Below are 24,677 nucleotides of genomic sequence, written 5' to 3'. Positions count from 1 at the left end.
AAAATACCAATGCGCTTTGTTTTCCTAGCCCACCTGTTGGCCAAACGCTGTATAGCCATGCATTGGCGGGCCCCATCGGGTCCTCCACTAGCGGCATGGGTGGGGGCGGTTCTGAAATGGGTGGCAGCCGAGGAGGATGCAATTCGCGAGGAAGAAGCCAAAGGTATCCGCAAGGTCCCAATCTCTTTAGAATGGGCGCTTCTACTGCACCAATTCAGACAATCCCAGACCCCGGAGGTCCCGGGCACGGACCTACATTCCCCGACACCGTACAGCCTCACACTGCACAGGCTCCCGAGGCAGGGGATCCCCCTCCACGACTTCCCGCGCCACTCCTAGACCCACCGGGTTTGTCCTCGCCTGTCTGCCACACTCCACGGCCCCCCACGTCGGCCCGCGCATCCGCTTCCTCCCAGCTGAATAGTAGCTGCACTAGCGAGTAGGCAATAACGGACCCACAGTACACGCCTGGCCTAAACACTGAAAACCCCATGGCACATCCCAGTTTAGTTTTCCCCCAGTTCTTCTTACTGGCAAAGACCTGCTACAACACAGACCGCATCCACACTGAATAAGATGTAAAACGTACTCTATGTATTGATGATGGTCTACTCTGCTACTTATGTATCACAATCCTCTTTATGAAACACGATGTTTGTACGCTTAAATTACCAAATGCCAATAAAAAGAAAAAAAACAAGTAGGATGAAGATGCTATTTGCTCTTTGGTTTGCTAATTTGCAGTTTTCAACTCTGCCCCGAAAGATGCAAATTTGTCACAAGATGGTAATAGAGTAGTAATCTAGGGGTTACTATTGGTAAGAAACGCTATTTGGTTTGATGGCATTCTAACTGTGAACTTCATCTTTTAATCAGGTTATTCTTAGTTTTACTTTGACTGTTAATTGGTACAGACATACTCGCCTTCAATTTATTTTCTTGAATAATTGTACCTTTTTTTCACTGTTAACTCTAGTCATCAAAATTAGAAAAGGAGACTAGTATGCCAGAGAGTGATTATGATAACACGATGAACGACTTGGAACCAGAAGACACGGGGTATGTTTTTTATATTTTGTACATGTAGCAAAAAATAATTGTTTTGAAAGTATGCACCAATCCTTTGTGACCTCGCAAAGCACATACAGTTTAAATCTATAAGCAGACCTTTTTGCTGGAAATAGGGATTGCTCTAGTTTCGTACTGTGCTTCAAAAACAGAATGAAAATATACTTCCTTTTAATCATGAAATGCCTAAGAAGAGGTCCTCTAAAAGAATTGTTCATGTTTATAGAATTAGTATTAACAATTGCAAAGGCTGCACAATCCTGAGGATATTTGGAGTAGAGCATGAGATGCTGCTAATCATATTTTATCATACTTTGCATTATGTGTTTAAAGGGGGACTAGAGCACCATCTTTGCCTGTATCCGTTATTACTTTTGTAGTCAATGATGTTGAACCAGACAAGAGTTAACCCTGCAGTACCATCCTTGTATTGTTGTGGTCAAGCACATTGATACAGATCCCAGCTAGAATGACATCGCCTCCGAGTTCCTTTATCAAGCAGAAGTACAATGGATGTCTAAAATGTGTTTTGAATTTAATATCCAGAATTGCTTCCTGAGCCTTGATTAACAGCCCTGCATGTGTAAGCATTTTTCGGATGCAACAAGAATGGAAGTGAATAACTTCAAATGCTTCAGAGCAATAAACATTGATATCAAATCGCAAGCAGACCTATTGTTTCCAATACATAAAATATACTTGGAGTGGGCTTTGGGTCAGCCCCTTGCTCATGATTTGATAGCTTTGTTGTTTTATATCAGGTGCCTGCTCATGATCCCATATCTTTCCGTCCTGTTCCTTTGCCTGTCCCACTCAAAAGCATGTTGTACTCTCAGTATTCTGATTGAATGAATTAAAGCTTTCCACTGCTAACTTGAAGGGGTTCCTTTCTGCAGAGTCCCTAAGGACAGCTTTGGCTATCAGTTACAGTCAGATTTGTATCCTATACTTCCCATCCGCTTTAGGCTCTTTTAATAATAGCCTTTCTTGTCTGAATTTCCTGTGCTAGGCCTTTCTAACTGCTTGTACAGCACTGTAATGCACACTCCGGGCTGTTGTGCTAATATTCTTTTCTTTGTAGTTCTATATTGACACTGTATGACTTTGCCATGGCTTATTTCCATACTCTGTTTATTGTTAGGAGTTAACTTTCTTTTTGTGTACCCATGCCTTTTTATCTCATAATTTTGATGACATTTGAATAAAGCAATATTAAATAAAAGAATGCACTGGGGAATCATTAAAACAATTGTGCAACTGTATTGATATGTTTAATTTCTTTATATTGTGGACAAGGCGTGTGAACACGTTTTTATACTATCTGGTGAAAGTTAAGGCCTCATATGGGACTGCCTACTTTGGAAATGGAGAACCAGAGTGAAATCCAGGCTTAATTATGGTCTGGCTTGACAGACAATTATGTGAGCATCACTTAGAGAGGGGCTTTGGCTCCACCTATATGTTGGGAGCCAGGAGTACAAAGTGCTTGTCCTCCACACAGCAGTAATGGCTTTATTTTACCATCTACCTGAGCTTGAATGCTTAGGGTCAGAGACAAGACATTGGAATGCTATTAAAGTTTCATAGATAACTACATAATTTATGGTGCTTTTTACTGGCCGCAGCACAGATGGGAAGAGGGCAGTCATTAACCGACATGGATGTTTAGTGTAACTGTCACCTGACCTTTTAACTTTCACCAGCATTATTCTGCAGTTCTTTTCTTCCACACAAATGCATATCAATTCCCATACTATTCACTGGTAATGCTTCTTATTCCCATAGAAAATTCCTTTAGAGCCAGAGCTATTGGCATTGCCAATGAGTATTTGTATTTTGATTTCTGCTGTATATTTTTGCAAGGTTTCACCATATTGGCTTTCCTGCTCTGTGCTTTTTGATTCCACTTCCCTTACCTTTGGTGTTCTCATCCCCTAATACTTTATAATTTAGATAACATAGTCAGGTGAAATGACAGGAACCCTGTTTCTTTAAAGTTGGTAAAAGAAGTTTAAAGCGACCGACTGCCTGTTTACAGACTTTGTCTTAGAATGTAAATGTCAGCACTTTGTGTTAATTGCTTGTGTTGGTCACTTCCAAATGGTGCTCAAAGATAAGTTACATATGCAAAAAGAAGTGTTGAATAACTTTTAATGACTCACATGTAGATACTACTACTTTGTTAACCGTATTAGCTTAAGAAAGTCCCAGCAAAACGTCTTCATACCCAAGCAAGACCCATTGACTTGTTCAACGCTTGTTTTTCATTCAGCACTTCATGAAAAGTTGTTTTCCTTTCTCCCATCTTGTTCCTGTTGTCCCCTCTGTGTACTCTCCTTCTTCCCTTTTGCTCTCCCTGATGCTCTGTCTTAATTAATTTATTTGATTGATTTGTCACTTCGTGTTTTTTAAGTAGGCCTGGCAGCTGCAAACTGCCACTCCCTTCTTTTTGTCCGCTTCATTTTTTCCCTTTTTTTTATTTAACTTTGCATTTATTGTTCTAGTATGGACAGCCACCATGGTAGAACGGTAAATTAAAAATAACATAATGGCTGCAGTGTGTCACAATGCGCATGCCATCCACATGTATGTTGTGCCACATGCGTGCGCATACGAAGCCTTATTGGAATGCCCTTTCTTTAATAAAAAGAAACTTGCACGATTGTCTGCCATCCACATGCAAGCGTAATAATGCTTTTTTTGGTGCAAATGGCAGTTAACAAAGGTATTGGCAAACGCAGTAGCTCGACCTTTGAGAACGGAGTCCTGTAGGCTTTCAATCAATCAAGGGGCTTATAAAGTGTGTCACTCACCCGTGAGGGTCTCAAGGCCCTATGGGGGGGGAGGGGTGCAGGTCCGGATCAGTCGAAGAGCCAGGTATTGAGGTCCGTCCTGAAAGTGTGAAGGGTGGGGGAGCGTCTGATGTTCACCGGGAGCTCGTTCCAGGTCTTGGACGCGATGTAGGAGAAGGCTCTCTCGCCTGTTCTGTTTCTGTGGATGCGGGGGACGTCTGCCAGGGCGAGGTCGGTGGAGCGGAGGTTCCTCCTGGGTGCGTGGAAGGATACTCTCTCGTTAAGGTATTTGGGTCTGATGTTGTGGAGGGATTTGTAGGCATTGATTGATTGAGAGCTTTGACAATGCTCGTTTGTTTTTCTCCATTCTCTAAAGTGCACTTATTTATTTTTATTTATTTTGTAAATGTTGAGCAGCCAAATACTTCTTAGCGAAAGTGATTTTTCTTTTTTGCCATTCCATGTCCAAGGATTGAATTGTGGGAGTATGTCTGAGGCAAATTCCTAATGGGGCCGCAGTCTTCGAATCAATCAACAATAAGGGACAGTGGGCTTTTTAAAAGGTCCAACGTACGTGCCCTGATATACTACAAGAAGTGAGTATGAAGTTCCTCAGTGGGTCAAAGAACACAGTAAGAAAGTTTATGTGATGTCACATGGATAGGTTGTCCTCCCAGGAGGAGGAGGAAATCCTCCTTTCGGAACTAGGGCCCTCACACACCCGGCAAGCTAGGTGTCCTGCTTCATCATATGGGCCTGCGGGTACCGTTCCCGTAGGTACACTACGTGGTAGGTAGTTTTTCACCTCAACATTAGGTGTAGATCGTTTTTCTGTTCATTTGGTCCTGAGGAATTGCCACAGATCAATCTTGACTACTAGGCGAGAAACATGTCGACCATGTAGGAGTATAGCGCTTTTTTGACACATAACAGCCAGATAATCGCCTCTCCTTATCATTATTTTAACCAGGCTGGGATCCTTACACAACAAAACTTATTTAGAGGATTCCCTTCCCTGTTTATCTTGCACATCCACCATTACATCTACACGTACTAGGCCCCTTACACCCACGGCACCTAAACGGCAAGGAACTAAAGATCTCTGGTAAAGAGCCCCTTTATGGGTGCCCGTCTGGTATTGCAGCGCCGACCCGACGAGGAGCAGGCCCATATGATGAAGCATGACACCTAGCTTGCTGGGTGTGTGAGGGCCCTAGTTCCGAAAGGATGATTTCCCCCTCCTCCTTGGAGGACAACCTATCCACGTGACATCACATAAACTTTCTTACTGTGTTCTTTGACCCGCTGAGGAAGTTCGTACTCACTTCTTGTAGTGCTGCAGTCTTCAAAGCATTGAAAAAGAGCACTAACTCATTAGATATATTGTTTTTAAGCAGGTTGTAAAACCTATTGCCTACTACAGTGCTTCGTAACATATTGAATTCTAAGGACCCCACTTAATCATTACAGTAACCCGGGGACCCCCACTGAATCATTATTGAAATCTGGGGAACCAAACCTAAGCATTTTCGATGATTTGAACCGCAGACCAATATACTAAAATACAGAAACAAGCATTTATCAAACAAATGCACAATGATGACATATTTTATTTGACTCACAAGAAAATAAATGCAATTTTAATAGGAAGATTGGAGCATTTACGAATTCAATTGCAGCCACTCATCATTCATAGTCTATTCTGTTTGATGCACTCGCACTGCTTCCACGTATCATTCTGAGGATACTAACTTAACTTTTAGCATCCAATTCCAAAGTTCATCACATTTACAGAATGTTTTAAAATGTTCAATTGTACATTTTGCTTTTTAATACATACATACCAATCCAATCCAAACAAGCTTTATTTGACGTATTAGTCATAAAAGCACGATACATAAATATTTCATAACACACAGTATAAAAATATGGTTTGGAGCCTGTTTGGGGAAGTTAAAACGGGTGGTCATAAATAACAAATATCATTTAAAACATTTAAAACGACTATATATACTCAGTTTATAAAACAACAGCTTTTTCTGAAATGTATTGCCAAAGGGGTACAATAATATATATACACTTTATCCTATCTGTTAATATTTATTATTTACTTTTCTAAGCAGTCGCGGACACCCATGTTATCTTCATTCATGTTTGCAAGTAGGTTTGGGAAATTATTTTGCTAATATTGTGCTTAATATTGTGTATGATATTCTGTTTGTTGGTGAATATTCTGCTTCACACATTGCAGTTTCACCTGTGTCTTTTTTTGTTAGATTAACATAATCACATTCACAGCAGTAGGATGTAAGTAAACTCTGTGGACATTCTGCCATTTGCCACAACTCCAAATCTGCCTTTTTTTATTATGCAGTAAAATTAATGCTTCCATTATTTTCCTTTTGGTGGTAGTTCTAACTCTTCTCACATCCACCTTCTATCACATTGACATTTATGCATTATTGTGACCTATGGCATGGAAGGGTTCGCAAACCAGCCTGAAAAGTGTAGTCCCTTTTCTTAGAAAATCTAGCCGCATGTTGCTAGCAGCAAATCATTTGAAAAGGCAACCAGAACTGGCTACCTTCTTGCAAATCTGTGGAAGCCACCAGTTATACACCTCAAGGAGTGTTAGTGTTTAATCCATAAACTGGTTCCTTATACTGAATTCTAAATACTTCATTTGTGCCACTAACCACTGTAAAAGACTGGAGGGGTTATTTAGAGATTCAAGTATGCAGGACATCTGCAAAAAATTGGCTGGTGTCGCAGATTCTTCACATTAGAATACTCCCCAGGCGCTAGACTAGATCCGGAAACCTTTCTACAGCACTACTCCTGAGTGCCACAAGGTGCTGCCATGTGGCTCTGTGTTTACTCCATACCACCCCAGAAGTGACAAAGCTGAGCTGCATATAAATGCCACCTCGTGTGGTGACATTATGTTCTTTCTTTCTGCACCATCCAACGCAAATCTGGAGCTGCACACTCTTTGTTGGTTTTCAACAACTTATTAATTGAATTCCATGTGCTAGGGAACGACGAATCCACCTAAAATCATGCCGCAACTGCAGAAATCGAATGCCGGTAACGGACCCTCACGAGATAGGTCTATGGTGTGCGATCAGTGTGCCTTCATAAACCCGAAGGCAATCCAGGAGGCGAAGTTGCATGTCGTCAAACACCAGAAGTCGAGGCTTTCGTGCAAGTCCTGCCCTGCTCCAAGCCGCAACAAGGCTGTTACTGCGAGTTGTCAACTTTGCACTTGAACTTCTCCAGTAGTTCAAAGTCCAAGCACAAACATAAAAAAGCAGAACTCAACCCCATCCTGCCACTTTCAACCTTAGGTCATTCACCCTTGAGGTTTCCGTTCGTGTAACAGATTCCTCAACTGATACAAGTGCAGCCTGAAGGTTCCCAGGGAATCTTCAACACTGCAGCAGATTTAAGCCTTTGAGGAGGTCATATTGCAGATTTGTGGAGTGCTCCCGGCTCCTTCTAGCATGCCTTCAGGCTCCAAGGCACTGGAGGGGCCCCCAGTTGGCTTGACACCATCAGATCCTTCCTCTGTGTCATCTGACCCCTTAGGACCTGCCTTAGGCCTCAAAGCTACTCTGGTACAAGCTTCCACTCCAGCTCCAGGACCTGAGCCAAGCCATTCCACATCTATACATTTATCGACGCCACAGGACCCAATGCTGATTTTATTGTTGAACACTGAACCAACTTTGGCTTGATTTCAGCTGATGTCTTGTTAAGAGATTACAAATGTGCAAGTGGTCGTCATACATCCTGGCCCTGGACACGCCAGCAGAGGCTCAGTTATATTTTTGGTTCTGACTCTGAAAAAGGGGCATCCCACGAAGGGGATGGGGATGATGATGGTGAAGATGATAATGGTGGGCATGGAAATGTTTTTTCCCCCTCTTTACACAGATTAAAATTTTTACATAAATGTACAAGAGGTCAGTGGGCTTAACACCCTCCCTGAGGCAAGGTTTGACTTGTCACTTGGGCCACCAGCGGAAAAAAGTGCCTTATTTGCAGTGGTGGTCCGGAGGGCAGCTAAGTTCCTAGATCTACAGCTGCCCTCAGTTGATACAAAAACAAGTGGCCTTACAGACATTTTACAGTCTGGGCCAGCCACTTTTGAGCATTTGCTCTTTTTGTATCGAGGCTTTCACCAATATTTTGCCAGCCACTTGGTTGAAACTGTGTTCGAGGCAAATGAGCTGTCAATTGTACACTATGCATAGATCACCATCTGGTGTTGGGCTCGGATGCTTGCACTTTGTTGTTGTCTTAGAAGAGTCTTTTGTAGTCACGAGATAGGTGACTCATCCCTAGGACGATAGTGCGCATGGGCATCGACTCCATCCTCAGATTGTTTTTTTCCGCTATCGGGTTCGGCTGTAACTTCTGCACTCCGGTTCGGCACCATATTCTCCAAACCTTTTTGACGTGCAAACTATCTAAAACTCGACGGTATTGTTTTCGATCGCGTGATCTTCGATGCGCACCTCAACTACTCGATTCCAGTCGTCGACGCGGGCCGCTGGGCCTATCGACGCCGTTCGGGCCACAGCTCATGGAAAGGACTCCATTTAAAAAATGCCCCCAGTGTGGAGCTAAATTCCCACACATTGACCACCACAAGGTCTGTAACCTGTGTCTCTCGCCTGAGCACGACTAGAACAATTGCCAGGCCTGCGCCTCTTTTAGATCCAAAAAGACCATCTGTGATCGCCGGGCCCGACAACACATCATGGTGCAGCGAGCAGCTCCGGCACCGGTGAACATCTTCGATGAAGGCCCCGATGTCCCGGAGGAGGATTCTGAGGACCTGGAAGTCGTGTCCTAAGCAGACGACTCAGACGACCACATTACTCCTGGTCAACGAGTGACTACAGTTGCCCCTACCCCAACTCCACCCGGAAAAAAAAGGCCCTGGTCAAGACTTCGCCTGCTGGCCGCAACCGAAAACAAGTTTCAGAAGCCCTGCCCCCAGGGCCGGCTCCAAAGATAAGGAACAAGCCTTCTGGAAGCTCGGGACCGAGCAAACCGCATCTGTGTCCCGCAGGTGCCTTCGGCACCGTTGACGGGAGCGCAGCCTACTCCCAAAAAGAAGTCGGCACTGACCACCTCGACGCCGAAAGAAAAGACATCGGATTCGAAATCAAAGCATTCGGAACCGAAAAAGATTTCCGTCTCCACAGCCAAACCAAAGGACCCCAAACCGCCTCCCAAGGCCTCGGAGCAGAAATCCAAACCCTGCTAGGACCCGAAGAAGTCGGCGCTGAAAGCGGTTACCGAAGACGAATAACTTTTTTGACCGGATCCTGACGATCCGAAACAAAAAAACTCTCCACATAGACCCCAAAACAGGATATCATATGGCTGCTGTTCCACACAAGAAGAGGAAGCTGGACACGCCAGACACCCCTGCAGTGCCTGTGAAGAACAAAAAGACTGTGCCACTTCACCTATACGACCCTCTTAAGCCGGTCTCTCCTCCACATTCTCCAAAACTGCCACCACACTCACCACCACTACAGGATGATGTCAAGGTGTTCCTCGGAGCTTGTACGATGATAGAAGGGCCCAACTTCAGGCAGCTCTAACTCTGATTTGTCTTTAGGACACATAGTATTAGAGTGGCCTGGTTGGCGGAAAGGGTGTTGGGAAAGGAACAGCAGGGAAGGAGATCTGAAATAACAAAATGTAGAATGCGTCAAACAGGAAGAACTAGGAATTGGAATTACCATTCGCTATAATATAATGTTTTAGAATATTCACCTGTTCTTCCCTACTGTGAACTCAGCGGCGTGAAAGGGGAAGTAACTAAAGTCATTAGTCAATTGCACATTATTTCTGCAACACTATCATAAATTAAAGGGATTGAGATTATACCCACCGCAATCCTTTCCAAACTTGCACTATACAATGCTTGTTTTACTTGCTGGACCAGCCACGCAACTTCGCACAATCATATCTTGAATACGTGTGATAAAGTCTTTTAAAGTTCTGTTCAGCAAAGGTTTCCAAAAATTATCCGTGTTTACAAAAACAGGATTAGTTCCACGAATCAGTTAGAGTTAACTGTCTCTAAATGTCTCTAAACATCCACAGTAATGTGCCCATTACTTAGTAGCAAAAATTAACATAAGCGTTTGCGATGCCAAGATGTTCTTACACTGATTCAGGTAAAACTGCTAAATCAACTCGTGGTACTGCTGCTAGTGACCGCACCTGATTCTGAGCAATGTCCGGATGTTTCTGCTGCATTCGGAACAGTCGGGAAACAACCGCAACAGCTGACTCCTCTTCCCGATGCAGCAGAGGAATAGTGAGCGTTTGTTTGCAGGCGGAGTCCCCTTTTATAAAAGGGACCCGCCCTTACAGACTGCAGTTGTTCCAGAGCGCTCGTAGGAGCGTGACGATGCCAGAGGGGGCGTGGCCATAAAGCTACCGGCAATAATACAGAATACAGGGCACAAGAAAATAATGAGGATGACCGAATGCGTGCATTTTGACATTAACACAGCGTCTACCATGCCTTTACAAGCGCTGCATTCCGTTAGCATTAATAGTTGGAATGACCTGGACATATAATAAACTACGTTAGCACTTGAGCAAACGGAGAGCATCAATGGGCATACATGGATACAACTGACAACAATGAACATAATGAGCTTCAACACTAATGGCTCCGTGCTCGATAGCAGAACCACCAAAAGCGAGCCATGGGAGTGGCACCATGCATCTTGCCACAGAGTCTGCGCGAGCAGTTTCCCGTGCCCCTAGAGCTGCAGCCCATAGCCATGACAGATGATAATGATGACGATTTAGGGGGTTGGGGGAGGCAACAATGACCCTTTCACTCACCCTGATGACGACAACGACGTACCACAGGACGATTGGGACGATTATGATGACCCTGTAGATCCCCCAGACCTCCCTGATCCCCAGGCATATCCAACCAAGCCATCTCCCCCAGATGACAATATTGGCGTTGGTCAGCTTGTAAATAGAGCTGCTCTCTACCATGGTGTTCAGATGCATTCTGACCCTGCAGACGAGGACTTTCTTCTAGACACCTTTGAACAGTCACAGAAGACTGTACAAACCTTGCCAATGCCAAAGGGGGTCATTAAACATGCCCCCGCAATATTCAAGGACCCTGTGAGAGCTAGAATTCTCAATCCCAGGATTGACAAAAAATATAAACCCGCTCCCGATTATCCCACCTACATCAAGGGGCAACTCCCTCTAGACTAATGCTAGGAAACGTGCCAACTCTCAGACCTCCGGTGATGCTCCACCTCCAGATAAAGAATCTAAGTTGTTAGATGCCTCTGGCAAGAGAGTTGCTGCCCAAGCAGCTAATCACTGGCTGATAGCCAACACAGAAGCATTACTTGCTAGGTACGATAGGGCTCACTATGACCAACGAGAAACCCTATTACAACATTTACCTGATTAATATAAAACCAAGGCAAATGATTTAATTCAGGAGGGCAAATTAATAACCAATGCATCAATCAAGTGTGCCCTTGATGCAGCTGACACAGCCTCTAGGTCCATTAACACTAGTGTGTTACTCAGAAGACATGCCTGGTTACGCATCTCAGGCTTCAAACAGGAGGTACAAACAACTATCCTCAATCAGCCATTAATTCAGGAACAACTTTTTGGACCGGCTGTAGACCGCACTCTAGAGAAAATGAAAAAGGACACGGAGACTGCTAAATCCATGGGGGCATTAGTCTCCATCCACACGTGGTTCCTTTCGTCGCTCCTTTTATAGAGGAGCATCCGAAAATATTGGAACAGACACCGCCTCTTCTTCCTACAAAAACACCATGCAAACATCTCCCAACAGAGGATATTTTAGAGGCGGATACAGGGCAAATAACAACAAAGGGAGAGGCTGAGGTAACAACAACACTCCCTCCTCCCCCACTAATAAGCAGTGACTTCCCTCCACACCATTCCACTCTGGTCGGAGGGAGAATCTCACAGTTCCTGCCTGTCTGGAATTCCATCACTACAGACAAGTGGGTAAGACAAATTATCCAGTATGGTTACTGCCTGGAACTTACAGCAACCCCACCCACCATACCACCCAAACAGCGTCCATTGTCCACGGAACATCTCACACTCTTAAAACAAGATGTTCTCTCACTGCTTCAAAAGCAGGCAATAGAACGAGTTCCCTTAAAGCATCAAGGAGCAGGGGTTTACTCGCTGTATTTCCTAATTCCCAAAAAGGACGGCACCCTAAGGCCAATACTCAACCTCAGACCCCCTCATTCTTTACATACAGTCAGATAATTTTCATATGATTACTCTTAAACAGGTCCTCCCACTACTTCAACAAGGCGACTTGCTTGCCACACTAGATCTCTAGGACGCCTACTTCCACATTCCCATACACCTTGCTCACAGGAAATATCTAAGATTCATAGTGGACGGACAACACTATCAGTTCAAAGTCCTTCCATTCGGGATGACCACCGCACCCATGGTGTTCACAAAGTGCCTTGCAGTAGTAGCAGCACACTTGAGAAGACAACAAATCCATGTCTTTCCATATCTCGACGACTGGCTGATAAAAGCCAAGTCATTCAACCAGTGTGTTCATCACACTCATCAAACCATCCAGCTGCTATACGACTTGGGATTCACAGTAAACTACACCAAGTCACATCTTCAGCCCTCCCAATTACATCAATATCTAGGGGCCACATTAGACCCCTCCAGAGCTCTGGCATATCCCAATCCAGCTAGGATAACTAGTATACAAACACTAATCACCAAATTTCAGCCACAGCATTCCCTCCCAACAAGGGTATTCATGCAACTCACAGGAATGATGGCCTCTTGCATTTTTATCATACCTCATGCAAGACTTCAGATGCACCCCTTACAGGAATGCCTAGCACGTCAGTGGAACCAGGCTCAAGGACAACTTACAGATCTGGTGTTGGTGGACAGCCACACACATCGCTCTCTGCAGTGGTGTAACACACTAAACCTTTCCAAAGGGCGGCTGTTTCTAAAGCCGGGGCACAGATCGTGCTAACAGCAGACGCATCACTCACCGGCTGGGGAGCCCATCTCCTAAACCACACAATTCAAGGCAAATGGACCACTCAACAGAAAGTGTTCCACATCAATTTCCTAGAATTACTGGCAATATTTCTAACATTAAAATCATTCCAAGTACATCTACATCACAAGACTATCCTAGTCCGGACGGACAACATGACAGCCATGTATTACATACAAAAACTAGGAGGCACACATTCTTTGCAGCTGTCTCAGCTGGCACAAAACATTTGGAGATGGGCCATTCCACAAAACATATACCTTCTGGCAGAACATCTTCCAGGAGTTCCCAATCAGATTGCGGATCTGCTAAGTCGACAGACACAGCAGATACACAAATGGGAACTTCATCTCCAAGTTCTTCAACCATTTTTCCAAATGTGGGGTCAACCAGACATAGATCTGTTCCCCACACATGCAAATGCAAAATGCCCAACCTTCGCCGCCAGGTTTCCACACCCGTTGTCCGAAGGCAATGCGATATGGATGAACAGGTCAGGCAGATTTGCGTATGCTTTTCCGCCAATCCCACTGATTCCCCTAGTAGTACGCAAGCTCAGACAACAGTCTCTCAAGATGATCCTGGTAGCTCCCACATGGGCACGGCAACCGTGGTTCACAACACTACTGGAACTTTCAGTAGTTACACACCAAAAACTACGCCTCTCCCCAACGTTGCTTACGCAGAACCATGGAGAGATAAATACAAAAACAGTTGATGGACAGAATGCAGAACAATGTCCTACCTTCACCCCAGTACAGAGATCTGGGCCTAAATCCATCGTGTTTTTGCTCACCATGTCATTCCAGTTTGAACCCAGCCATATGCAAATCAGTCTTGACCCTGTGCCTCATGGGAACAGTCCAGCCCAAACTGCCAAGCCAGGTCCTCCCTGGACTGGAACCAAGCATCCTAGGACCGGTTTCGGGGTTTCACCCCTCTTCAGCCAGGATAGCTTGATTCCAGTGGCATGGAGAACACGGGACTCACGTCTGAGCATACCTGTCCCACTCGGGGTGACAAATACAAAAACAACGGTTGATGGACAGAATGCAGAACAATGTCATACATTCACCCCAGTACAGAGATCTGGGCCTAAATCCATCGTTTTTTTGCTCACCATGCCATTCCAGTTTGAACCCAGCCATATGCAAATCAGTCTTGACCCTGTGCCTCATGGGAACAGTCCAGCCTGAACTGCCAAGCCAGGTCATCCCTGGACTGGAACCAAGCATCCTAGGACCGGTTTTGGGGTTTCACCCCTCTTCATCCACTTTGGTATCGCTTTGTTTGCCCTAAGTTGGCAGGGCATGCCCAGACGTGAGACCCTTGCTCACTTTGCCACTGGATTCAAGATAGCCTGGCTGAGGAGGGTTATGAACCCGAAACCGGTCCCAGGATGCTTGTTTCCGGTCCAGGGAAGACATGGCTTGGCAGTTCGGGCTGGACTGTTCCCATGAGGCACAGGGTCAGACTGATTTGCATATGGCCATGTCTGAACTGGGGTGGTGGAGTGAGTTAAAGAATGATGATGGATTAAACCCAGATCAGTTGACTGGGGGTGAGTGTTTGATTTGCTCTAACGCTCCGTCCATCATCCCCTTTGGTATCTCTTTGTTTGCCCTAAGTGGGCAGGGTATGCCCAGACGTGGGGCCCTTGCTCACTTTGCCACTGGATTCAAAATAGCCTGGCTGATGAAGGTTAGGAACCCGAAACCGGTCCAAGGATGCTAGTTTCCAGTCCAGGGAAGACATGGCTTGGCAGTTCAGGCTGGAATGTTCCCATGAGGCACAGGGTCAGACTGATTTGCTTATGGCCATGTCTGAACTGGAGAGGTGGAGTGAGCTAAAGAATGATGATGGATTAAACCCAGATCAGTTGACTGGAGGTGAGTGTTTTATTTGCTCTAACGCTCCGTCCATCATCCCCTTTGGTATCGCCATGGAGAGATAAGGCACCCCGATCCAGGTCAATTGAATCTAGCGATCTGGCTCCTGAAGTCCTAGAGTTGGGTTATCTTAACCTTCCGCCGGACTGTATGAACATCAATAAAGAAGCCAGGCGCCCTACTACTAGAGCTTGCTATGCAGCAAAATGGAAAATATTTGTCATCTACTGCAATAAAAATCAAATTGATCTGCTGGATGCTTCAATCCAGGACATCATTTGCCATTTGCTACACTTACAAAGTTGTAATCTAGCATATTCATCCATAAGATTACATCTAGCGGCACTTGACGCTTATTTACAAAACAGACAACACTTGTCACTATTTAGAGTACCTGCAATTAAAGCCTTTATGGAGGGCCTTAAAAGGATAATTCCCTCCAGACTGCCACCCTCTCCGGTGTGGAATTTAAACATTGTTCTTACCAGGCTCATGGGTCCCCCATTTGAACCTCTACATAAATGTGAACTGCAGTTCCTCACATGGAAAGCAGCTTTCCTTGATGCAATTACCTCTCTCAGAAGTGTAAGTGAGATCCAGGCTTTACCCATACAAGAACCATTCTTACAAATACATCGTAACTAGGTGGTTCTTTGAACAAATCCAAAATTCCTTCCCAAAGTAATCTCTGATTTTCATCTTAACCAATCAGTTGAGTTACCGGTGTTTTTCCAATGCCCAGACTCTGTAGCAGAGAGAGCTCTTCACACACTGGACGTCATAAGAACCCTACTTTATTGCATTGACAGAACTAAGCCCTTTTGAAAGACAAAACAACTGTTTGTAGCCTTCTCACCACCTCATAAAGGTAACCACATCTCCAAAGCCGGGATCGCGAGGTGGATAGTAAAATGCATTCAAATATGCTACCTAAAGGCTAAACGCACATTAACAATTCCCCCTAGAGCGCACTCAACACACAAACTAGGGGCTTCCATGGCATTATTAGGGAACATTCCCTTAGATGACATCTGTAAAGCAGCAACATGGTCTACACCACACACCTTCACCAAACACTATTGTGTTGACGTGCAGGCTAAGCAACAAGCTTCTGTAGGCCAAGCTGTTCTTAAAACACTTTTTCAAACTACTGCAATAGATACAGGTGACCACTACTAGGGGAGACACTGCTGTACAGTCCATGCATAGTGTACAATCTGCAGCTCATATGCCTCGAACGGAATATGCTACTTATCAGTATTCATCTGTTCTTGGCATGTAGAGCTGCAGAGTTGTAAACGCCCACCCGCCTTCCTGGTACCTGTATCTGTTCCATTATTATCTTAATTAGATACATTCACATGGACATCTCTTATTTCTTACTGACTCCAACATTTCCCATCATGACGAAAAACAATCTGAGGATGGAGTCTATGCCCATGCGCACTAACGTCCAAGGGAGGAATCGCCTATCTCGTGACTACAAAAGACTCTTCCAAGACAACAACAAAGTGCAAGCATCCAAGCCCAACACCAGATGGCAATCTATGGATAGTGTACAACTCTGCAGCTCTACATGCCAAGAACAAATGCATACTGGTAACTTTTCCACACAACCAACATAACGCAAGGCAGTATAACCAGCCAGTTATAAAATAGTAGCCGCACAGGTGATCGGCGTATATCTTACAGTTGTACAGAGTAGCATGGATACAACACAGGCAACATCTTATTCAGGACAATACATTAAGTACCACAGCTATAACGGTTTTACAAGTATTGCAGAGCGACTCCAACCCACCTGTACAGGGGGACCCCGAGCCTCAAACTACATGGCTAACCAAAGGAAGACCACTTGGTTAATATACCACTTAATTTGCTTATACCTCGGATAAACTACACTCTGGAATGTGTTAGCAAGCTTCTGAAAGACCAGTTTAATCGGCTTGCATCTCCGTCGCCCCCTGCTGTAAACAGGCCCATGACCGAAACTGCTCCGAAATGTCTTTTGGCCTAGATGCAGTTGGCATTAGCTCCCAGAAAGTTGTTAATTGTGTCTGACTGAAAGTGACATCCCGCAGCCAGGCTTCCAATGTGGGTACCTCTTTCCTTCCCCAGTATATGGCTAGTCTGCGTTTGGCAAAGAGTAATAGCAAAACATGTAGTTTTCTGTGTTCTGCCGATGTGTCTCTCACATAGCCCAGTAGGCCAACGTGCGGCTCAGGGTCGACTTGTGTACTGATTATATTATCGATTGTAGTGAATATCTTAGCCTAGACTGTTGCCAGCGAGAAAAATATCAAGCCATGTGAATAAAAGTGGCCGGCCTGAAACCACACCTCCAGCAGCTATCATCTGCCTTGACCCCCATTCTATGCAACTGGATAGGAGTTCTATAAAACCGATGGAGTAATTTAAAATGGATTAAACGTAATTTATAGTTGGGTGATAGGACAGTGAGCTGCCCACAGCAAAAAGCCCACTGGTCCTCCGTTAGGTTCCATCCCTAGATCGCTTTTTGCGTGATTATGGGAGCAGTATTTTTAGGTCTTGCTGAGCCCAGCGCATGCGCTGGCTCGGAGATACATTTTGTATGGGTGTTTTCAAAGTGCTGCTGGCTGGCCTAGCGCTTGCGTTCACGCGACCGTGCACGCGCGAACCGCTAGCCTTCTGCAGCACTTTGAAAACTCGTGCGTCATCGCGATTGCGATCGCTTTCAGAGCGATCGCGATGACGCACGCGCGCACACAACTCCCTCTTCTCCCCCTCCCCCACCACATATCGCGTCTCGCAGCCAACGCTTGTTTTAACTTTCACTAGCACCAAACACACCATAAATCACCCAAGCACCCAGCGGCAATTCAATGCGCACTGTGTGCCCCAATTCAATGTGCAGTGTGTGCCCCATAAAACACACACTTGATCCTACTTCTGTGAAACTAAATATGTGCCAAGTATGTGTCCTGATGGTCAGGAAATCAGGGACCATTGTGACTGCCTGCATCTGTGCCGCTTTCGGCTTCTGTGCTCTTGGATGTGACAGCTGTCAGCTATGCCCTTTCAGGTACCTGCATGTTTTGACTCTCAGTGCACCATGAGTCTATGTAAGGCATTTTATTCCACCCATGAGTGAGTGAGTGTAATGCGGCAGCAGAACGGGCATGTTGGCACCTGTTGCCAGTGCCAAAGACACTGTTACGTTGCATTAGTGTTAGAAGCCGTGCTCATCTGCTTCATTGGCATCCTGCTAACGGTGCCAGGCGGCCGGCTGTGCACATAGCTGGCACTGTGCACAGCGCTGCGGATACAGCCCCCTGAAGTCTCCGCACCAACTGTTTCTCCCGGCTGCCTCCTCTCTTGCAGCTTCGTCTTCTCCTCGGCAGAGCGGCATGTTCCACCTGCCCTCGTGCAGTCAGTCACCAGCACGGACCCGCCCCCTCACCTCCCCACCTATCGCCACCCAAGCCTGCCCAAACTCCAGGTAATGAGTGGCTCACGAATAAAGAATAGATGTGGAAAATGACGTATGTTACGCCATTTTGAACAATCCCGAGTTCGCCAACTACTAGTTCTCTTAGCTATGGCTTTAAGTGGGCCGGGTCCTGCCGGTGCTCAGCACTGACTGTTCTAAAAAGCAGGTTCCGAGAAAGGTCACTATCGAGCTCTCCATTTTTGCCCTCAACGTCAGCGTGAAAAAAAATCTTTATTCTGAAGCGGTGCCATCCGTCACTGCCATTGATGTAACACAGCCCCATTATTTTAGAATGAAAGCATTTTCTATATTATATATGAGGAAGCCATAGTTGTTGCTTAATTATCTTATGCAACTAATGAACATTGACAAAGCCAATAGTCCCGGCTTGTTGTAGATGTAATGTTACTTGTTGTATTATTTAAATTCAATTACAATACAATACAATATATCTAGATGCAATGACAGAAGCAGCAAAATACCAGTCGGGCAGCACAATGTGTTAAGCGCAGATCTTTAGCTTGCGTGTTTTCAAGCCACGCCCTTAATTACATCGGCCTTGCCCCTCTGAGGGACCCCCCCCCCCATTTTTTTCATCCCACTTAAACCCCTGCTCTTAGCCTCTTATTACGAGTATGGTGGTGTGGAACCTCTGCCCTACTATGGGCTGTCTGTTGTTTCTGAACTTGAAACTACTGGGACTAAAAACAATGCACCAGGTTTACCAGGTGGTGATCCACATCCGGTACAACCATGGCTGGTGGACAGAGGCATGGTCCAGCCTCCACTTGCCCGTTTCATAAGCAGAGGGACTGGACAACGCTCCCCCTGGCAACAGCCTCCCTTCACCTGGGAGCGCATCCCTGACCAGCCCGTGTAGCAGGTAGTAAATGTCAGCAGGTTGGCCAAAAATGGCCCAAGAAGTCTGGATCCACAAGGCATCCCGACTTCAGGGCTAAAAAAGAGTAATGGAAAAAGTAGCATTCCTGTCCTCCCACCCTGGTGTGTGGGTATCTAAGTATGCATTTTACAGGTAGGCTTCGCAGGGGGATTGGGCATTGCGACCTTCTTCTGAACTCACATTGTCATCTGTGAGTGTTATGGACACAGGAGAGGAGTATGTGTGTGTGTCTCTGATGTGCAGGCAGGGAATGGGATAGTGTTCTGTGGTCGTGCATAGCATGAGTGGTGTGTTTCTTGACTGTGTGGTGAAGTGAGAGGGGTGGCATGTTGGCATATGAGGTAGTACAGTGGGCTGCAAGGCCCACTGCAGACATGTCCTTCTGTACAAATTGTGGTAAATTTCCAGAGCCTGACCTGATCCTTCACCCCCTCCCAGTTTGTGTAACATTTGAACTTGTTCGAGTTACACGGTGGTTTGAATACACGTTAGGATTTGTGGACACTGCACAATTGTCACTTTATCTTCTGGTCAAAGGGTAGCCCTTGGAGCCTGACCAGGTGGGTGGAAAGTGCTCCCACCCATGGGTGCAGATGGGTTGTGGCATGGTTCTTTGGTTGCATTGGATTTGGCATGGACTTTAGAAGAGCAGGAGCTTCTTGAGGGTCACTTACTCTCTAACTTCCTTTAATCTTCATTTATAGAGCCATTCTCTCTGATCTCTCCTACTGACACTCACTTACTGTTTCACCACTCTAACATGCACTCACTCTAATCGGCCTTCATCCACACTCTTCCCTTGATAGTCACTATCTTTTTTCTTCTAAATTACAACTATTCTCTTCCCTACCCTCATACGCCCACTCACTACACCCATAAACCCAATTCATCCCTACCCCACCTTTCTTCACCCCACTTCATGCAGACACACTTTCCAACCTATTTTCCTTGAGCTATTTCGTTCTCTGAAGACAGAAGACACAAACTACACTGCAACTATGGGTGTAAAAATCTCATATGATTTTGAGCAGAAACAACAGTAGCTTTTTGCCTTCATTATTTATAACAGTCTTTGGTACAAACCTTTACACTACCTGCCATGAGTTAGGCCTCATCAACTCTCCATATGTTTTCTGGGCCAAGTATCTCTCTGGTCACCCTATCTAACATGCAACCACTGTCTTCGTGGATGTCTGTTAGGGATAGCTAGGGATAGCAGGTGGTAGCTCTTGATTGCCCTTGCAAATCCTGCTTTTAGTGGCATGAACAGAATTATAACAAGCATTGGAAAAGCCAGCAGGTCTGGCTTTGGCATGCTGGTGCAATGGTTACGTTTTTTTCCATCTGTTTATTGACAGCATATCGCACACGGCATGAAAAGAAATAAAAATAGAAAACAAACCACTACCAGATACTTGCAGTAAAACATTTAAAGTGAATAAATATTTACTTATGTGGCTGTTTTATTAAACTTGTAAAAACACAAAATTCTTTCATGATGGAGCCGAACGTTCAGATTGCAGGCAGCTACAATGGCCCTCAAACACTTCATACAAGCAATTTAGAAAGGACACAGAAATTAAGTTGCCATCTTATCTGGACTCTGAGTGCAAACAAAATAAATAGCAATTTTGCCAGATAAAATACAAAAAATTAAATTTAAGTAGTACACTTTGAAAGAGCTTTGTCACCGAAGAGAAAGGAACTATTGTAATTTAGTGGGTACAATGGGCACTAGCTTTGTACAGTCACTCAAAGTGAGGGGACCCAATCGGAAATGTGTGGTGACCCATTGCCCCATGTTGTATGCTGTGGTAGGGGAAGAAAGATATGATTGACAATTAAACAGAACAGTTTATGAAGCGTGCTGACCAAATGCTCCTCTATGTATGTATATTATCTATGAATGTTTCCCAAAGCAATAGTTTAATGTGAGACTAAAGCTGTCTTAAAGACCAGGTATAAAAAGGGCAATGTTTACTTTCCGTTGTTTGCTTCCCTTGCCTCTCCCCAAGGCCCTCAGCAGTAAATAGGAGGTTGTTGATGTGCCAAGGGTAAAGCAAGGGGTCAACCTATAATGTAATTGGATGTTGGATGGTGAGTGAAGTCATTCCCGCAGTTTGTAACATCTTGGTGATTATGTACATTCTTGCCATTTTTGTGTGTCACATTTCCCCATCTGGGTCATAACAACGAACAAGCATTGGCATAGCCAATAGGTCTCGCTTTTGGGACCTTATAAGTATTTAGTTTTGCTAGCACAGTATCCTTGGTGCAACAAGATCAGCTTTTGCATGGCTAAACCTTGTACCTTATAAGTGTTTAGCCATGCAACAGTTGATGTTGCACCAAGGATATTGTGCTGCATAACTAAATACTTATAAGGTCCCAAAAGCGAGACCTATTGGCAATGCCAATGCTTGTTCATCTTACTGTAAAGGCGTGTGATGAGCCTGCGAGGGGATGTCATCTTAATGATGTTTTCAAGTGCCTGCAATGTGGGCGGGGGAACGGGGAATTTTGCATGTATTTGCTTGCAGGTAGCCCTAAGTCTGTAAAAAAAAAAAGAAGAGCTCTGAAAATGACCTAGTTCTCCCAGCTGAAGCCTCCAGCGGATCTCTGAAAGTATCTCCTGGATATAGGTCCGCAAAGGTATGTAGGCCTAATCCTCTTGCCATGGATCTGTTGGTGCCCTCTGACATCATAGGGAGCATGGGGTTATGCACCAGGGGATGAAAGGAGGTTACAGTATTAATAGTTGGGCTCTATCTCAAAGTTTTCCCACGCCCATCTCAGGGTCTCAACTGTGTCAATGCCATCCCGTGGTCGTTTCTATGCCTGGTATATCGCCACTTGGAGGGGGACCGCTGCCGCCGCATCTATCTCCACAGCAGCATGCGGTTGGAATGGGACAGAATGAACCCATAATTGTAGAAATTGTGCTTGTGCCCAAAATGCATACAGTTGAAAGTCTGGGGTGACCAGCCCACCCTGCGAAAGAGGCAGTGTTAGGAGTTCCCATGAGACTCGAGCTTGCCCGCCTGCCCGCCCATACCATTGCTATCAACAACGACCGGAGTTTACTGAAAATAAAACCTGATTGAGTGGGATCGAGATATTAACAAATAAATATAAAAGTTTAGGTAAGATCACCATTTTGGCCACCGCAATCCTCCCGGCTAGGGAGAGAGGGAGTTTAGCCCAGGCGTTTATTTTCCCTTCCAACCATGTAATAGCTCGCCCAAAGTTCATGGCCCAGATCTCCTGCTCGTCCTGACTGAGCCATACGCCCAAGTATTTTACTGGACCATTGGCCAACTGCAGGGGGTATTCGACAGAGAATGGGGTAGTGGCATCAGTCAGGGGAAAGATAGTAGATTTATGGAGATGCCGGATGCTCCGCTAAATTTTATGAGTTTGCGCAATACGGGGGCCAAATTTGTCTCGAGATTGTTTATGTATAACGTGATATCATCTGCGTATAGTGAGATTAGCAATCCCCTCGTACTAAAACCCAAATCTCTTGCAGCGTGGTGCTGCCTGATCCACGCTGCCAATGGCTCCATAGCTATAGCAAAGAGGAGGGGGGATAAAGGGCAGCCCTGTCTCATACCCCTAGTGATGTGGAATTGGGCTGGAGAGCATGCCGTTGAGACAAATTCTTGAGGAAGGTGCAGTGTATAATAGGCGTATGAGGCCCATAAATAAAGAGCTGAAGCCCATTCTCGCAAGCACTTTTGCACAGATTTTAACGTCCACATTTATAAGAGAAAGTGGTCTGTATGAGTCTACTTCATCGCTAGGTTTCCCGGGCTTAAGCAGCGTAATAATAATAGAGGGCGTGAGGATTCCAGTGGTCTACGCCTCTTCGTACACTGCGATGAGGTGTGGAGAGAGCTCCTCGGCATACTTTTTATAGAATGTAGTGGTCAGGCCATCAGAACCAGCGGCTTTATCAAACAGAAAACCTCGTATGACTTGTGCTACATCAGCCAATGTAAATGGATTATTCAGATAATCCCTATGCCCCCTTTCCAGCCACAGCAGTTCAAGGGATTCCAAGAAGGGCTGCTGGCCCTTTGGTTGTGCTTGATGTGTGGGCGTGTAAAGATTGGAATAGAATTGGGTGAATCTATCTAGGATTTTAGGCAGATCCCTGATCAAGGCCTGGTCGCCACCCCTGATCTCGCTAACACGTGCGGCATTCCGCGGGGCTCTGTGCATGTTCGTGAGAGTTTTACCTGGCCTGTCCCCCCTCTCCGTAACGTCTGGCTTGTGTATATTTGCCTATAAACTTCACCTCCCTATTTTCCTCTTCCTCAAACTCCAGCAGGCTTTCTTTTAGTTGGCAAGCAAATCAGAATTGCCTGTATTGTAAAATTGAGTCTCAAGGTCCCTAATTCGGGCTTCGAGGGAGGGGAGTGTAGACCTAATTGCCTTCAAAACCCTAGTTTATCTCGCAATGCATTCGCCCCTAATAACTACTTTAAAAGCTTCCCAAAGGGATGACTGGGTCGTGACTGAGCCTGTGTTGAGATTAAAATATTTGACAATGTCCCCATGAATCTCCTCCTTGAAAGCTTCGTCCAGTACGGGGTTAGAGGGGAGCCTCCATCTGAACAGTCTGTTGGGTGTGTTGGGCATGGCTAAGAGTAGAAGGCAAGGGACGTGGTCCGACAGTGACCGGGTAAGGTTGCGTAACTCCCTCATCCATGTCACTCCATCTCTAGCCAGCAGCCAGAAGTCCAGCCTTGACCACGCTCTGTGGTGGTCTGATATACATTACGTTAGAGCTTCTCCAGACATCCGTCAAATGGCCATCTGATATAATTGCTTTAAGTGTGTTGCTGGAGTTAGATGTAGAGAGCTGGATAGGCCCTTCCTGTCTTGTGCATCATCTAGCACAGCATTAAAGTCCCCTCCCCATATAACAGTATCACAACCTGTAGATTTGATATTCGCCCATATAGTCTGAAAGAACTCTGGCGTGTCCGTATTTGGACCATATATTGCTGCTAGAGTGACCAGTGTGCCCCCTAGTGAGCCCAGCAGTATAGCGTATCTCCCTTTAGGATCAATAAGTGAATCGCATATTTTCCAGTCCAGGCCCTGCCTAACCAGCACAGCCACCCCCGCGCATAGCTGGAGTAGACAGCTGAATATTTGTCCCCAACTTCTATGTTGTAGCCTAGTGGATGGGGTGCAGTTCAGGTGAGTCTCCTGTGGAAAGAATATATCTATGTGGTGTCTGACTAAATAAGTGTAGCTTAGTCTAGCCTTCCTGTGGTCATTCAAACCCCTGATGTTCCATGTCAGTAGGTTCAGTGTGGTCATAATATATCTATTGTCAATTGTAATGGAATGCGGCACCCTGTGACCGGAGCTGCAGCTCTACCTATGTCTGTGCGTTGCTGGGTGGTAATTACGGATATCCCCGTTGCCC

General features: G+C 45.4%; 1 protein-coding gene across 7 annotated transcripts in view; it reads left to right on the top strand.

The window, feature by feature from the left end:
- Positions 1-24,677, top strand: part of GIT2 (GIT ArfGAP 2) — a 668,976-nt gene that overhangs the window by 522,825 nt on the left and 121,474 nt on the right. For all 7 annotated transcript variants that reach the window (XM_085633297.1, XM_085633301.1, XM_085633299.1 and 4 more), the window contains one exon: positions 977-1,059. In XM_085633297.1, the coding sequence (XP_085489423.1) occupies positions 977-1,059 (83 nt within the window). The remainder of the gene's footprint in view (positions 1-976; positions 1,060-24,677) is intronic.

Source organism: Triturus cristatus, chromosome 11 (genome assembly GCF_964204655.1).
Source record: "Triturus cristatus chromosome 11, aTriCri1.1, whole genome shotgun sequence".
NCBI lineage: Eukaryota > Metazoa > Chordata > Amphibia > Caudata > Salamandridae > Triturus > Triturus cristatus.
Note: the sequence above shows the minus strand (reverse complement) of the source record. Positions and strands in the feature narration are given on the sequence as shown.